The sequence below is a fragment of the Lytechinus pictus genome, chromosome 19 (assembly GCF_037042905.1).
Source record: "Lytechinus pictus isolate F3 Inbred chromosome 19, Lp3.0, whole genome shotgun sequence".
NCBI lineage: Eukaryota > Metazoa > Echinodermata > Echinoidea > Temnopleuroida > Toxopneustidae > Lytechinus > Lytechinus pictus.
In genome coordinates this window covers 1,180,287-1,199,017 of record NC_087263.1, presented here as the reverse complement: position 1 = coordinate 1,199,017, position 18,731 = coordinate 1,180,287, and the positions used below count along the sequence as shown (strand labels likewise).

At 36.0% G+C, this 18,731-nt stretch overlaps 1 protein-coding gene across 1 annotated transcript; it reads right to left on the bottom strand.

Moving 5' to 3' along the window:
* Positions 1–534: 534 nt before the first annotated feature.
* Positions 535–18,484, bottom strand: LOC135157647 (uncharacterized). Its single transcript, XM_064114014.1, has 4 exons — positions 18,387–18,484; positions 17,730–17,880; positions 16,032–16,101; positions 535–7,064 (listed from the first exon to the last, which is right to left on the bottom strand). The coding sequence occupies exons 1-4, from the start codon at positions 18,480–18,482 to the stop codon at positions 6,632–6,634; spliced, it is 750 nt and encodes a 249-aa protein (XP_063970084.1). The 5' UTR covers positions 18,483–18,484; the 3' UTR covers positions 535–6,631.
* Positions 18,485–18,731: the final 247 nt, after the last annotated feature.

Below are 18,731 nucleotides of genomic sequence, written 5' to 3'. Positions count from 1 at the left end.
AATATAAGCACTTCATCTGGTTTATCTGATAGTTACACACACACAGAATATGTCTTTAAAGATTGAAAGATATCAATATTTGTTCAACCTCGCTCTCAATATGCGGGGACATAACCTAATATTATATTATGTTCATGATATCTTTATTTACTGCAATTCAATTGCAATTACAATGTAAGCATGGTGAAAATTATTTATGAATAACTTCCTCAGCCATGATTCATTAAACATTAATAACAAAGACAAACTTGGTATAACATTTCACGTCAACCTAAGCAAACACAACACCCTTCTTTGAGTATAAAAGGCAACATAGGAATATTCCCAAAGTTATCATGCGCTCCAAACCTGAACATAATTATTTATGATCATTTTCTCATCGATAATTGTTGATCCATATTTATATTCCATTTGAATATAATAATTTGCATACGGCACTTCGACAGAGTATATAAGGCCTGCTTTTACAAACTTTGCTCATTATCCTGAGGACGGCAAGAACACACTTGTCGAAACGTCGAGATTGGGTGGTCCTTTTCAGGACCAACATCTGCCCAAGAAAGATACATGGTGTACCGTGAAACCTACTACACTATTCTTCTTCGCCATGGAAACCTTCAGAAGTTATAATAATTTGGTTTACTGCTTTATCAATGATGGTACATTACTCGACGTACATAATTATTGATACAAGAACATAGTCAGCTGCAATATATTGGAAATACTATATTTCGAATATTTGCAGCATAAGCATACACACACAATTTTCTGAATATAAAATACGAGAAAGGAATTTCATATAGATTACAGATTTGACATAAATGACTGTGTATACAGTATGTTCTTTGTAAGCTAATTTACTAGTAATGCAAACAAAACATTTTCAAAACATTGCGTCTTCGATAATCTACATTCAATAGCCATAATGTATATTCATCTTTTCATTGCCTCAATATTATTTCATCAAAATATTAAACTACATGCTGGTGATCGTGTCTATGTTGGTGCTGCACCCACACTCTTGAATAGTCTCCCTTCCTCAATAAGAATGCATCATACATTGTTCAAAACTCAACTAAAAAACTACCTTTTAAAGAAAGTTTGAATAAATTACGTTTATGATAAAATTACGTAATAGCACGTTTTTGTTACATAATTTGAAGAAACAGTAGGCTTCCATTTTTCCCGTATAACTTAATTGTACTTATTGGCTACTTATCTTATTACCATTTCACCTCTTTAGTATTATAATGCGCAGTTGAGTATAGACAAAGAAAATTTCGCAATAAGTACAATTATCATTGTTATTATTACCATTATTATTAGTATTATTCCCAAATGGAAGAGAAAATGACATGGTATCATTGTGATCTATCCATTATTTCTGGTATCAATATTCTAGATATTTGTTTCAAATTTTATCTCATTAATATTAATTTCTATGGTGACAATCACGCACGATATAATATACGTCAAATAACATACTTGCAATTAGAAAATTCCTAATTTGTACTACTGGTACTTGTCTACGTTTTACATGTTATATACATTTTAACATACCTTGCAATTGTTTTAATTGGAAAATATATCTACATTATTATACAAGTTTCGATATACCCCTAACAACTTCATTATTTCACTGGAATCAAAGGTAATGATATCAATATTATGACCAACCACCTCAACTGGTCCAGTGGTTAGAGCATTGGACTCATAATCGCAAGGTTGTGAGTTCAAATCCCAATTCTGCCATTGTCTCCACTTTGATAAAAAGGCCCAAGAGTGATATCTGTCGTCTATTACGTCAGCCACTATGACTGATTAACCTAGACGTAAAGAGTTACCACAAACAGAAACAGAAAAAATTTATCCACAATTTCAAGGTAATGATATCAAATTATGACCAACCACCTCAACTCTCCTTACTTTAATGGAATTTATGCATAATTTCAAGGTAATGATATCAATATCATGACTAACTTCCTCAACTTTCAAATAGTTACGTCAAACAATAGGCCTATATAATGCGTTAAATTTTCTTTTTTTATTATTTATACATATATTTCCATATTACCATATATATATACACATACACTTTTTATATATTTACACCAGAAAATTCAGGGATATAACTGCAATATCCACATTACAGAAAGCTAATAACAGTTCTTGCTTTCGTTGCAATCTTAGTTTACACTGCGGTACAATATATGACTTTTTATATAGGCCTTCATACGCCTTACCATATATTAGGGTCCCATAGTTGGTTCTTTATACTTTAACTACCCATGAAAAGACAAATAATGAGTTAACATGCGACATTAGGGAAACGCCAATGTCTTGGACATCAATATGTAGTTCAAATCTACTTTTTGTGGCATTTATTCATTGTATTTGAAGTGAGATAATCTTACATGGCATATACACGATGTTTCGAAATTTTCGTCAAATTTTGACTAATTATAGCCTAAGGCTAAACACAATCTTCTTACGTTTCACATACGAGCTGCTAAAAATATGTATTTTTAAATTGTATTCACACATACAACTTCATCATTTCACTGTTATTTCATAATAATGACAATGTAATCATGATTTTTAAAAAATATGTATAACCTCCTCAACTATAAGACATAAAACCTTGTTCAGACGTGAGATCCTATTTTGAGTTAAAAAAAATATATATCTTGCATTACAAAGATATTTTATTTTTTGTTTTGGTCGGAGGAAGCCCAGTCGGGGGAAGCCGGAGTTATGCCCGTCTAGACAGAGTTATTCCGACCTTCCGTTGATCAAGATACACTTGGAGAGGTTTAGGAGTATCTTGGTCGGAGGAAGGTTAGAGTAACTTTTTTCGAAAGATAAATATCTTCGGGTAAAAAACTACTCCTACTAGGAAATATCGTCTGAACGGGGTTATAAAGCAGTAAATGCAAATACCAACTTGGCTTAATTTTCAAAATAAGCACTTCATTTGGTTAGTTGTTAATTACACACACAAAATAAATCTATATCTTTAAAGATTAAAATATCTCAATATTGATCAACCTTGCCCTCATTATGCGATGACATAACCTAATACGTTTTTACTTATATTATACATGAATAAATAAATGAATAAATATAGAATGGAACAGGTGAAATGGTAGTAAAGGTTGCAAATAGGAATACAGTCAATGTTTGATATCAATATATGGTTTAACCTCGTATACGGTGGAATAACATTTCAAATATAATACCAAATACGTCAAATAACACATCTGTGATACACTGAAAAAAGAGTATTCAAATGCTTGTAGCTTAAAGATAAATTCCAGTTTTGGTAACGATCTCAAAATGACTTTTTACAGAATTTAATATAATGACCACCCAAGTGTCGGTTTGTATGAATACAAAATATGTGCCAAAAGATTCTGGAAGAAATTGTGTAATTGCTGAGAAATAAGCAAAATAAGCGCGGATTCAGTCACTTCCGTCGGGTCTTTATTCCAGCAATAATAATACACTGTCCCACGTGTGCCTATCTGTGTTGTTGATCTTCAGTCTGAACATTTTGCAGCGTAGATTTCAAGATGTAACGAAGTTCAGTTTATGTAACTGTACCAGATCTAGATCCTCGATGATATACTGACAATTAAGCCTGGTTTTACAGACTTTCTCATGAAATCAGTGTTTACTGCAACTACAGGCATTTCTCTTTAACTGTATTTAGTTTCAGTTTACATTTCGGTTTCACATCTCTCATAAATAAAACATTTGAATAGCAGATACAATTTATAAATATCTTCATACAAATACAAATAGATCATGTAAAAAGGTTTGGCTGAAAAAAAAACAGACAAAGAAGAAAAATACATAAGACATCAATTATATAAAGTGAACAAATAAGAGTTGAATTATATTATATAGCAGCGGATGAGGGGATCAGCATTAAGCCACTGGCCTGCCTATGCTGATCCATGGTATACTGCATAAAAAAATCAGACAAATTAATTGAGTAAGAAAAGAAAAAAAATCTACATAAAAAAATAAATAATTGATTGGGGTTTATCATGCAGTGGAATAATTCGATAACAATATTTTTATTTTATTAAGTTTTATTTTCGTCAGGGCGAACTTCTCCTTAATTAATTTCAAATTTTATCAGTGTTATGTAAAATAGTTAAAATATGCACGCCGTCATGAACATTCATTGGATGGGTTTATGATGTCATGTCACTACTTTCCTTTTCCTTTAATATGTTACTACATAAAATCACAATTATGTCATATTTTCATACATCATACATGTAACATGCAACAATGCGGACAATGAACAGTAAAAACTTTGACCCTTGCTGCTTGAGTAAGATTGGTTGTAGAATGTCATAAATCTATTATTCTTTGCCCGATTTAGTTGATAAAAATTCAGTATTCTATACACAACAAAAAAAGTAAGTCCCCCCTTGAACAAACATCAATAATTTCCGAACCAATGCGAGTTTTTGATATATTTTTACATGAGCGTGAAGGTAATTTTATAAGCTACCCTCTGAGTAAATGTTATGGACGTATTTTACTTAATGCTTCAGTGAGCACCGTCAGAAGGCAAAAATGTCACTTTTCAAAAGTCACGAGCCAAAAATCATGAATTGGATTCCATTTTATTGGAACTGATTCCACATTCTCATCATGAAAAATAGTCAGAAGGCTTGTAAAAGATACTTTCTAAAAGACGATACAATTTTTTTGGCTAAATTTCACGGTTGGATAAACACAAGTCCAAATTTGCTGTAATTGGATTTTTTACACATTTCCATCAATAAAATGATAGAATATGATGACAGTTATTTTGGGGAAGAGTATCTTCAACAATATTCATCATTTCACGGTTCAATGAACATTCATTGAAAACAAAAAATACGATTTTCAAATATCATAGGCAAGTATTGTTTCATTTTGGTAACTGAAACTGATCTTTGATCAACTTTTTCGTTATGTTCATGACCAATTAACATGCTTCAATGATTCAAATGCGTTTAATTAAACATTCACGCTTGAATGAACATGTGAAATGTGTTTAGCTCTTTTTTACGTTATTGGAAAAAATGAAATTGGTAACTAGGGATATCTGTCACAAACCTCCTTGCATGGTTCATTTGATTTGATTTGTATGAAAATCCCGATGTTTAATGCATCAGTGAGCACACAATAATCGAAAATTATGCAAATGAGAAGAAAGTTCAAGGCCTTGGCCCCACTCTGTGCCGTATCGAATTGTTATTTTGGTGTGCGCGCCTTTTGGATAGTGTTACTCTGAAGCCATGTGCGAAGTTTCATGAAATAATTGTTGGCAGAAGTAACAAAACCGTCCATGAAACAAACCCCTTATTTCATATTTGTTAGAATTTTGAGTTCCTCTATCATAGACTTGTGTACATTATGGGTGCATATTTTTAAGAATAAGTAACCCCTTATTCAATATGGTGGAACTTTTTTTCAAGACTGTCTTTAGCCATGTCATTTGGCAGTAATGTTTATCAACCTATGGGCAGAATTCTGTGCAAAAATGAAATCGATTTGTTTATTTACGGATGAGTGAGCACGCATCAAAGTGGGAAAATTTGTATTTTCAATGTCACAGACTCATTTTAAAGGGTAATAAGGTGAATATTGGGGGCAAATTCGGTTTCAAATGTGACTTTGATTGCTCTTGTTTTTATCATCCATCATTTCTATCACCACACACTTTCCGAACTTTTAACATTTTCATGGTTGAGTGAGCACATTCGAAAACTTAGGAATATACTCTTTATACTGCATAAATGTATTCTTTTCCTAACAATTTATCATGATCAGTTTAATTCATGGACAAATCAGTGGTGGATCCAGAATTTAAAGTTGGGGGAGGGGCCTATAATCGGGGGGGGGGGCACCAACATTTTCAAATTTTAATATGACCTTACAAGTTGTAGAGGATACTACCAAAAGCCCTATGATGATACGTCACAATACAGGGGCCGCGGAACGGTTTTCAAAGTGTGGGGGAGGGGCTGAGCCAAAAGTGGGGGGGCTGACCATGCAAAAAATCACATTCGTATGGTAATTTTTTAATTTTTGTACATGATTTTTGGAAAAAAGTGGACCCCCACCCCGCTTTCACGGCCCCTGCGATATTGTGTTCACTCAACCATGAACACACGATATCAAAATTGTGTGTGGAGTGGCTAAATGATGGATAGTAAAACAGCATAACACCATAAAATTCACCAAAAAACAACTTTTGCCCGACTTTGTATTTGCATAATCTGAAAAACGACTCTTGTGACTTTCAAAAATGGTCATTTTTAATTCAATCTTTAATTACTCATGCATGACTCAACCGATCAATCTCATTTTCCCCCAGGAGTTGCTTAATGAGTGTAGAAAACCACCTACGAAATATCATATCTCAAAATTACTCCGTTCAAAAGTTACAGCAATTTGATTTAGGGGGGACTTACTTTTTTTGTTGTGTATACTTGACTGAGATTCCTGAATCTGTTCAAATCAAATAGAATTTAGTCAGGAGTAGGCCTTCCCCTTCATTTAGAAGTTTTTGAATATTTTAACATGAAATATTCCATACAAAAACAAACATAAGTTTGTTTAATTAATACCGCTCATCAAAGTTAAAAACAAAGAAAAACCAAAAAACAAAAAGCAAACTGACAAATCCCCAAAACCCAACATACACAGAACTTGAATAAGGGGGAACATAACTGCCCCTCCTATATCCCCGATGTCCTTCTGTGTTCTCACTGAATAACTCGTCTGCCAGGCGATTAAGCCCGGTGTCATTAAGGGCATTTCTCAACAATTCTCGTTCTTCTGCTTCAGGTGTTCTTTTCCTCCAATCACGAAGCATATTCAGCGTGCCCATGTAATCTGCAGATCCCGTGTTTGCCTGTATGTAGCGTTGTATATCTTCCGGTTCAAAGCCCAGTTTACTTCCTAGATCATCAATATCACTGCTTTTGTAGATCTTCCTTGCAATTTTCTTCAGAATGTCATCGAAATCAATCTCACTTGTTCCTCTGTGTTCTCTGGAAATTTGATAAAATAATCTAAAGATGATTAAAATGAAGTTATTGGTAACATGAGCTAACAACAATCATCAATTAAAATGTAACATCAAAAATCCGAGCCAGACTTGGAAGATAATATCTAAATGATCTAATCTTTACTACTTATGGATCCGATGCCATTGAAGAGTGGACAGCATCCGGGTAAATCGTCATGAAAGGGCTAAACGAGGAATCAAAGGCAGGCTACAAGGACAATATAAAGGCGGATTTAAAGGACAAGTCCAGTCCAACAAAATGTTGATTTGAATAAAGGAGAAAAATCAAACAAGCATAACACTGAAAATTTCATCAAAATCGGATGTAAAATAAGAAAGTTATGACATTTTAAAGTTTCGTTTAATTTCACAAAACAGTTATATGCACATCCTGGCCGGTATACAAATGAGGAGACCGATGACGTCATCCACTCACTATTTCTTATGTATTTTATTGTATGATTTTTTTTCTAATTTTCTCCTCATTTTCAAGTCAAACGACGATTATTTCCTCCATGAACATGCGTCGCAGATTTGCATTCTATTTATTCGCGTTCCGGGCCTACCGCAAAAAAAAGGATAAAACACAATCTTTAGAGGAATCAACATGTGATCGACCGCTCAGCAAAGTAAACTTTTTAATCGAACAGTTTTTCTGTGTTCACTGAGAATTTTTGAAATATTTCAGGATTTGGTGTCAATAAGGATAAAACAAAAAGTTCCTTTAATTGGGTCTTTACAAAAAAAAATATTGGAACCCTTCGGCCAGAAAGTGGATTTTTGTTAAAACTTTGGGGTTGGTGGAAACAGAGGGATTTGACATTGACGGGTAAAATACAAATACTAAAGTTATTTACATATTCAAAATTCATATACACAGCATCCCTCATGCCAGTTCCAAAATGGGTTTATGAAGAGTTAGAAAAATTAACTTTTGAGTTCCTGTGAGGTGGAAGAAATAAAAGTAATAAAAATACAATGTATCTGGATTACCATTTAGGAGGACTCAAAATGATGACTTTCAAACTGTTAACAAAAGCACAGTGAGTTATGTGGAACAGAAAGCTTATGGAAAATAACAAAATGAAAAGGAAGCTTTATTCTAATTACGCTACACAACTTGTAGGCGGAAGTTTATATTTTTCTTTTGACTATTTGTTTGGCCTTTTGAATTTAACATTGCCAAAATTCTTTACAGATCTTCTGGAAGTGTGGATAGAAACGAGGAATTTCCAGCAGAAATATGAACCGTACAAAGGGAATGAAATGGTTTTTTAATAATACATTCATACGAGTTAACGGAGAGCGCATATTTGACAGAAAGCTTTTTGAAACCAAAATATATAGTTTGAACCATACAACATGTATAATGGATAGGGATTGATATTTAATATCCTATGAATACGTTCAGCGACGAGGATTAGAACCCAATGACGTTGAATTGATTGGCAAGATCTATGATACACTTCTGGTCAGCTGGAAGAGAAATGTGAGAAAAGATAGAGACACAATTCCTGATGAACCTGACATAGCTTTTTTTATGAGGTACAATGTTGTATAAATAAATGATATTGCATAAAAAAACTTTATACAACATTTCTTTGCCAGAAAGCAAATACCCCAGGAGTATTTACAAGACAAAAATGTAAATATTGTCTTTCAGATAAAGACATAAAAAATATTTTCAAAAGACCAAAGCAAGGCACATTAAGTAGCTGACTAAGAGAGTTCCAATTTCAATTAATACACGGAATCATTGATACAAATCAGCATTTGCATTTATTTGGGAGAGTTGATTCTAATCTGCGTAGCTACTGTAAAAGACGAAGAAGTGACTGTGACATCTTGGTCCTCATCTGAAGTTAGGGAGTCCTAAATAACAACACGTCAAATAATGATTTCCGGTGCCAAACTCTGTAAGGCAATGTGGTTTATTCAGCCATATTGGAAGGGTGCCGATTGCGCCCTCTTTCAGTATAAACATTATAGTCTCAATTAGATCACATAGACACAATATTGTCACATCCTTCCGTTTTTGGAGTTTTGGTGAAAGTGTTTTTTTTTTCTTTCTTTTTGAAACAAGAAGAAAAAAAATTCCAAAACGTTAAGCAGACTGTATGTCTACATGAACTTCACATATCAGATAAAATGAAATGCATACAAAGAAAATTTTATAATTCCTTTAAATGTCAATGTTCTGGTAGGTTCAAAGTTCCATGAAATTCTTTGGTTTAATGTCTGTGTCAAATTCTGCGTCATCTGTTCAGATCACTTAAGTAAACAAATTTTTTGTAGTTTCATATTCATCAGGGTCTTCTGGAATCAAAGTTTGTTAAATTCTAGCGCGTAGTTAAGCAAACAGGAATCCAAATTTCAAGTTTTAAAATTTACAAGAAGTATTTTTTAACATTGACCTGTAGATTTAATCAGATTAAATCCTCGAGTTGTAAGTTGTGAAAAATATGCCAAAACAAACAGGTCAAAACTTTTCATTTTTTGAACGCAATTAAATCTTCAATTCTTGTACCTCTCTGGGATTCGTCTTTGGCGAGTCGAACGTCTCAACGGGACCCTAGATGGTTCCCCAGGTGGGTAAACATCTGTGGACCTGACTCCCCAAGGGTTGGTAGTAGAACGTTGACCCTCAGTGCGACGACCTGTCTCTGGACTAGAGGTGACCAGAACAGGGTTCCGTGGATCAAGTGACTCTCTGCTAGCCCTCAGGTGTTCTCTGTTGCGTCTATAGATAGTACCATTATGGTCTACTTCGTAAGACCGTTCATCTAGTCGACGAAGTATTACTGCCTTCCTTCAACGGTCTTCTCCAGGACGAAATGGTTTTATCCTTACAACATCACCTTCAGTAAGAACATGCAAGTTCTTAGTATGCTTGTTGTAATACTTTGCCTGTCTCTTTTGGTTCAGTTCCAGCTGCTGTCTCTCATGTTTCGATTCTTGAGTCTTAGGATGCAGAAGAGATTCAGCTGTTGGAATTCTTGTCTTGGTCCAACGTCCCATTAATCACTGGGCAGGACTTGAGTCAACACCTGGAGTTGGTGTGTTTCTTGAGTTCAGCAAGGCAAGGTCCAGATCCTCTCCTGATGATCTGCATTTCTTCAGCAACTTCTTTGCTGCATTCACAGCTGCTTCAGCCTTCCCATTCGCCTTGCTATTGTATGGCGATATAGTCTGGTGTTTGATTCCAAGATCCTTGGTGAATGCATCAAATTCCCTCGAAGAGGAAGGTGGGCCATTGTCACTGACCGTGACGTCTGGAATGCCATATCTGCTAAAATGATTACTAAGCTTTGTCGTTATACTCTTTGCAGACGTCTTGTGAACCTTGTCTAGTTTAAAGAAATTTGACAAGTAATAGACTGTTACGAGATATTCGGTACCATCCAGAGACAGAAGATCTACACCAATCTTCGCCCATGGTCTGTATGGCACTGGGTGTGGCATGAGTGGTTGAGGAGCTTGAGCAGCGGACTATTCCATACAAGTCTCGCATGTCTGTATCCATTCCCTTACTTCCTGCGTCATATTCGCCCAGAATACGAGCTCCCTAGCTCGCCTCAAGGTCCCATCCACACCATTGTGACCTACATTAAGATCTTTCATCACCTTCTTCCTCAATTGTCTTGGCACCACCAGCCGCTCTCCTCTGAAGATTGACCCATCAGTCACTGTCAATTCGTCACGGACGTTGAAGTATGGAAGAACGAGAGCTGAGGCCTGGTGCTTCTGGTCTGGCCAACCATCCAAGATGGTCTTCTTCAGTGCCTGGAGAGTTTCATTACTGCCAGTATGCTGTCTCCACTCGAGGACCTGTTCATCTGGTAGTGACAGGTGGGTGACCGAACTACCTCGAGGCTTTCCTGTCCATTTCTCTGTGGTAGAAAAGAACGACTTAGCGGACCAGCAACTAAGTTCTCTTTGCCTCTTACATAATGAACATCGATGTTGTAGGCGATTGCTCTGAGGAGCATTCCTTGGAGCCGCTTAGGTGCTCTGTCCAAAGGCTTCTTGACGATGCTCTCCAGCAGCCTGTGGTCTATATAAATCTTGACCTCCCGACCAAAAGTGAATTGATTTCAAACTTTTCCAAACTGAAGACAATGGCAAGCATCTCCTTTTCAATCACTTAGTATCTCAGTTCAGCATCTCTCAGAGCCCTACTGGCATAATTATGCCATCGGCTTGCCTCCTTGCATCATCACTGCTACTAAGCCACGTGCACTTGCATCTGTCTGGATGACTAACTCCTTTGACTGGTCGTAGTAGGTTAGTACTGGTGCCTCTGTCAGAAGTTCCTTAAGCTTCTTGAAAGCTTGATCATGGATTTCGCCCCAGGTCCATGCAACATTCTTACGAGACAAATCATTGAGTGGTTGCATCACATCAGCTAGCTTGGGGAGATAGCGAGATAAGTAATTCACCATCCCTTTCAGGCGATCTATGTCATCCTTGTTGGCAGGAGCATTCATCTTCAAGATGACCTCCATCTTGGACGGATCTGGTTTCAGTTCAGCACTTGACACAATATGTCCAAGAAACACTATCTCTCTTACCCCAAACTGGCACTTATCCTTGTTGAGAACGATGCCTACTTCATGACATCGCTGCATTAGCTGGCGTAGACGAGTGTTGTGTTCCACTTCACTGACACCCCGGACAACTGTGTCATCAGCAACACAGCTCACTCCGTCCAGTCCCTCTAGAGTTTGGTGTAACATCTTCTGGAAAATCTCACTGCTCACCTTAAGCCCAAATGGTAAGCGCTTCCACCTGTATCGACCCCAGGGCGTAGCAAAAGTTGTCAGATGACTGGATGCCTCATCTAAAGGCCATCGCATACCTTACGACTAGTCTGCGACCCGATTTCAGAATAAAATGTAATAGAATTTGATGCTAATATTGAGATTTTGAAAATCTTACTGTGTAATGTTCTAAATCATCGTACGAATACCTATGATAAAATTCGTGACTATGCTGTCATCCTTCTTAGAATAAAAGCGAATTTAATATCTAATCGTAATGACGTCATAGCAGTCGTACGATTGGCTACGATTTGAAACTAATTTGGACTTTACTCCAAAATAAGAACTTGTAATCTTTCAAAATTGTTATAATATTATTATTTTAATTAATTTTAACCTCAAATGAAACGATATGTTCCATTCACATCTTCAGAAAATGAGCAAAATGCGATTTGTTCCAAAATCTTGCATCTTCCTAACGCACGTTCGGTTGATTGATTCCACATCTGTAGACACACAGCTTCCTCCCTCAGCTCATTACGTGGAGTTAAGTATTTCTGTGGCAGCAAGCACACCGTTGCTCCACAATCAACTTGAAAAGCTACATCTTTGCCATTCACCTTCATGTTACACATGATGGGTCTTTTATCATCCTTTACAGCATTGATGTTCTGTACCGTGACATAGCTAACACTTTCAGCCGATGAGGATTCATCTTCTTCGCCAACCGCATGTATAGACTTACCTTTGTAGAGTGCTGACTTCTGGGAGTGGTTTAGCTTTTGTCATGCATTACACTTTTTACCATAAGCAGGGCAGCTCTCCTTCTTCATTTCATGCTTCCTGCAGCAGAATTTGCATGTCTTACCACTACCGCCAGACTTCTGGCTTGAGTATTGACCCTTGAACCTTCCAGTTACGCGGTGCACTGTATCCTTTCTCAAGGCATTCATCTAAAAATTTGCAGCATCCATAGCTTTGCAGATATCAATGGCTTTGCTCAACGTCAAATCATGTGTCGCCATCATCCTCTCTCTCATTTTGTCATCGTGGACACCAAGAAACAGACGATCCATCAACAGATTTTCCGCCATGCAGTTGCGGAAACCAAAAGTTTTCGCCATTGTACGCAACACAGAGACATACTGGTCAACAGTCTCATCGGACATCTGGTTCCGTCGGTTAAACTTGACCCTCTCAAAATACTCCCTTCTAGCACCCAGGAAGTGGCTGTCAAGCTTTGCCAAGATAACTGAAGCCTTGTTACTGTCTTCATCAATTGAGAAACTCATCCCATTGTAGATTCTTACTCCCTCTGGTCCAAGACTATGCAACAGTAGTGCCACCTGATAACCTTTATCCTGTGACCCTAAGTTAGTTAGCACACAGTAATTCTCCCACAACTGCTTCCACATCTTCCAGTCCTCAGAAGGATCATTGGAAACATGAACATTTTATGGAGGTTGAACATTTGGCCTCTTAAAAGGAAGTGATGATGAATTTACAGCATTCCTTGCATCATCTAGACTACCTCCTGGAACACCATCATCTCCTCTGCCACCCCGGCCACCAACTGATTCATCTCTGTCAACAGGCATCTCGAGCACAAACAGATCCAATCACTGACACAAAATGAATACTATGGGACTACAGTCAGGCACTATTTCTGCAACACTTAGCAATATGGTTAATATCACAGTCATTTCTCAGTACTCACTGAAATATGGCATCCAAATCTTGTTTGAAAGTTCACCGTTGCCACCATGTGACATCTTGGTCCTCATATGAAGTTAGGGAGTCCTTAATAACAACACGTCAAACAATGATTTCCGGTGCCAAACTCTACAAGGCACACATGAGTATTACAGACCCCCATTGACTCACGTGTTAAATCATAGCTCATCAAAAAATCATAAAAAATCAATCCCTCGATAGATTTTGCTTTAATTCTCTGACATTAGTCACAATTAACTGTACATTAAGACCTGATATGTTAATCGGGTACTTGCCCGGCTCAATCAAAAGTTAAGTGGCCTGAAATAAGACTAACCATAATTTCGGCCAGTTCATCGCAAGAAAAACCCAAACTGCATTGTGGGTAATAATAATTAAAATGAAATACAAAAATGCAGTCTAGCCTCCCCAAAGGCCTTAATTATGAAAGAGTATGAACATGACATTGTTTCTATCATTTATATTTTGATATACAAACATTTTTTCCATTTCTAATGAATCATTTTAATCTATAAAGTCATGTGATCTTTACTTACGCCTGTCCGACATGCTTTGCGCGCGGTTGAATTACTCTCATGTGCCCTATAAGGCAATGTGGCTTATTCAGCCCTATTGGAAGGGCGCCAATAGCGCCCTCTTTCAGTATGAAGATTATAGTCTCAATTAGATCACATAGACACAACGTTGTCACAGTGACTTATCGTCATTAATTTTTTCAATGTGAAAAAAAAAATGATTTCATTTCTTTCACCAACCTTACTTTGGAAGAAATATTTTTTGGGATAAAATTAGCAGATCAAGGAAAGGAAAAATTGGTTAATCACTTCATAATTCTTGTGAAGTTTTTGGTTTTCAGTGGTAGAGACAAAAAATCAAAATAGATTTTGAATATAATTAAAGGTAAATCTAAAGAACTTGAATCTAAAGAAAAAAATAGGCATCAGATAGAAATAAAAAAAACCTTCACTTAAAAAAAAATGAAATGTTTGGAGGAGGTTTGGGGAGAGCTAGATGTGCAAAAAAAATATGTACATGATAATAATGACACTAAATAAAAAAGTACATAAATGCTAAATTATGTGTGTATTTGCATATGTTTATAAAAGTGTATATATGTAAGCATAAATTTCATAAATATATGTGTACAAATTTCTTTTTTTAATTCTGACTATCTAAGGATAAAGAAAAAGGGGCTTTCCGCCCCAACACGAGTAGAACGGGAACGTTGTCACGGCGAGGGGTATGAATGAGGGGGGGGGGGGTTATGGGGAGAGGTAGAGGGTATATATATATATATATATATATATATATATATATATATACCCTCTTAACCACTAGACCACAGAGACGGGTTAGTGGCTAGGGCGACCCCGATCCGATTGACCGTCAGATATATATATATATATATATATATATATATATATATATATCTGACGGTCAATCGGATCGGGGTCGCCCTAGCCACTAACCCGTCTCTGTGGTCTAGTGGTTAAGGCACCGGCGTTCAAAGCTGCGGGCCCGGGTTCGATTCCCGGCAGAGACATTTTTTCGGCATCACCAATTTTTCCAAAAAGGGTAGATAGCTCTGTGGAACCTTGATTTAAGCTACGCCGACTATTGTTCTCTTCATCCATTTCTTTCACACAATATTTAAATAAAAGAGTTGCCAAAGCTGTAGTACATGTATAACTTCACACATTTATATATATATATATATATGTACATATGTATGTGCGTGTATGTATCGATATAACAACGTATGAATATGTGTGTGTATGTGAGGGTGTGTCTCTGTATGCATTCGTATATGAACCTTAAAGGGAAAATTTTATACACTATTCGTCTTTTTTTTCCTCTTATCCTTCTTTTTTCTTCTTTTATTTTTTGTTCCTCTTTCTTTTTTGCCCCTGAAAAAAGGGTTTGGGGTGCCGCTTTCTATTATTTGATGCCCCAATCACGGAAAATATCAAGAAATAAAGAAGTGCTGTTTATCTATAAAAATTGTTTTGAATTTCCATAATGAAGGCGTTTTACAAGTGAGCTGTCAGACTTTCTCAACACTCCGTTGTGTTGACGATCAGCCATGCTTAGAATCCAGGCTTAATATATGTAAAATTATGATGTAATATTTTGTATCCTTTCTACAAATTGTTTGAACTCGCTCACAAGTGAATAAAGTGAATAAAGAATCTTTTGATTTATACCAGGTGGAAGGGGGATTTAGCTTCATTATATTAGGGTGACTTGGCTATTCTACTTGTAATTAAGTTTAGCAAAATCATCAATAATTCTTTGTTTCGTTTTTTTTCTTGGATGCACTGTATTCTTGTGTCATTGAACTCACAAGATGAAAAAATGGAATGAACATTTTGGATGATCCATATTAACATCTTAATCTGCCATGCAAATGTATAGAAATTATGTTGAATATGATTGAACATTGTGAACATTCTTACCTTTTTTCATGAAGGAATTCTTTGATGGTTTCTGCAGCGCTTCTCGATCTTCTCCTAACTCGAGGAATACCTACAAACATTTTAAGAAAACGTCAATTTCAAAGAAGAGAAATTAAACAAACAGTTTGGGAACTATTTTGCAATCGCTAATGCCCCGTAAATGGGCGACAATTAACAACAGACACTATATGCATGCACATGATCGAGGTTCACATCAACATTTCAATGTGATAAACAATAAAATAAATGGAGTGCAGCCCTGATAACTGCACCAAAAGGTGGCGCTATGAAGACGTCTTTGTGCACTGGTACAATGACATATCATGCATAATCTTCGCTTTTGGGGAGGGGGTGCGGGCAGCGTGTACCGAAATAACATAGCTGTTTCCGCAACACTTACTAGTCTTGTCCGCGCTCTCTAAAGGATAAGTCCAACCCAAAGCAATGTTGATTCGAATGAAAGGGTGCACAAGGGTGCACATGTAATATGCATAACACTGAAAATTTCATCCAAATCGGATGTATAATAAAAAAGTTAAGACATTTTGAAGCTTCGCTTAATTTTACAAAGTAGTTATATGCACATCCCGGGTGGTGTGTAAATGAGGGAACTTATGACAGCTCTCCCTATTTCTTTTCTATCTAATTTTATGAAATATGAAATATTCATTTTTTATCATATTGTCCTGTGAAACAAAGTTTTATTTCTCCCTGAACATGTGGCATTACAATTGTTTAACCTTTTATGGTTCAAACAAGTTGGTCCTTATTGTCAAATCTGTAAAAATTGAAATATTGTAAAATTAAAATAATGAAAAACAAAAGAACTAGTGAGGGACAGCGTTGATTCTCTCATTTGCATTTTGATTAAATTATGCATATAACTATTTTGTGATAAATAAGTGAAAATATAAAATGTCATAACTTCCTTTAAGTTATTTCACATTCGAATTTGATGATATTTTGAGCATTATGCTTGTCTGATTTTTCTTTATTGATTCAAATCGTTTTTTTTTCCTGAGGTAGACTTGACTTTTAATAGCTCTTGTAATGCATATCCTAATGAATATACACAAGAGGACATGATTAGAACTTTTTCATCGGAATAAAGCAAATCTTAAAAATTTAATAACTTCTGTTATTTTTTATCCAATTTTTATCGAATTTTCAGCATTTTGCTCTGTGAATTTTACTCTATTCATTGAGATAAAATATCTCCAACACTGACTAAGCCGTTAATAGCCCTTGTTTTGTATTGTGGCCTAATTTGCTTGTAAAAATAAAGTTAACATGTGCTTCTGTATTTATGAATACCCCTTCTGTTCCCTTAATTTGAATCAACAAACACTTCGATCCACCGACATGTGAATAACTGAATGAACATTTTTCACCCCCCCCTCTCACTTAGCAAAGTGTAGGGTATGCTTGACGCGATATTTTAGGCAAAAACATACACGCCATTTAAAAATCTGCTCTTGTAATTTAAAATCCCCATCCCACTAAATCTGCCGGCGATAAAGTACTGACGCTTTTGGTGCTCTGCTAATACGAAATAATTAATATTGGAGAAATAAAAACATATTACCATGAAATAATGATTAATCAATCGTGATTTTCACTGTCTATTTGATATGACATGAGATCTTATGGAGAGACGACTATTATTCTTATAATATGAAATAACAGGAACTGTCTTACCGTCTAGTGGCATTGGAACAAGGAGCAGCTTCGTTTCAATTTGTTTCAAAACGATTTGCAGTATCACTTCATGCGAGCTGATCTTCCTCGTGTTTACTTTAAACATTTCTTTGTTATTTTTTAGGTGGCGTAGAGACCTTTCTCCAACAGTCTGTAAGCAATCACATTTCAAAAAATTACAAAAAAAAACTGGCAAGATTTTCCTAGAGGATGCTGTGTGTAGGCCATTTATTTTCCATCGGTAGCATCCCCTGGAAGTCTGGAAAGTGCGGAAAATTGATAAATATAACCTAAATGACCTTCATTTTTTCGTGAAACTTTTTTTTTTTTTTTTTTTTTTTTTTTGGGGGGGGTCAAATTTACATCAGCATCTCCAATTGAAAAATCGTTCCCATGGCCCTGACCCCCCCCCCAAAAAAAATATATATATATGCTTTGGTAAGAGAGTACTCCAAACTTAAATATATTTTAATGTTTAATATATTATTTACATTAATTCACACTAAGGCTTCCTCCATGTGGTTCTTACAAAAAAACGGTTACCCAGTTCAAGCTAGGTTCTCACAAACTTAACACGTATGCGGGGGGATACGCAAAATTAATGTCTTAGAAAGTATAATCATTATCTTCGTTATTGGTCATGAGATTGTGTGTTACCTGAGCTTCATCTCTCATTGTGCTTTCTTTGCACGTAATGTGTAGCCCTCCTGAACGCCACATGATTAAGAATTCCTCTCCTAAGATCGGGGCCATGAATCCAGTGTGGAGCTCCGGCTAATTTCAGCAGTAAAACGATATGACAAAAACAGATCAAATATAGGGGACCATATAAATCGAGAGATGTGTGGTGTTTGGAAGTTTTTGCATTTTGGCTGAATGAAAGATTATCAATTTTTTTACAAGTGCACACCTAGTAACCAATAATGCATATATCATTTCAATTTATTTGAGAGCAGGATGAAAAGCATTGTAGATTAAATGCCTTTGCTCACGGGCCTAGGA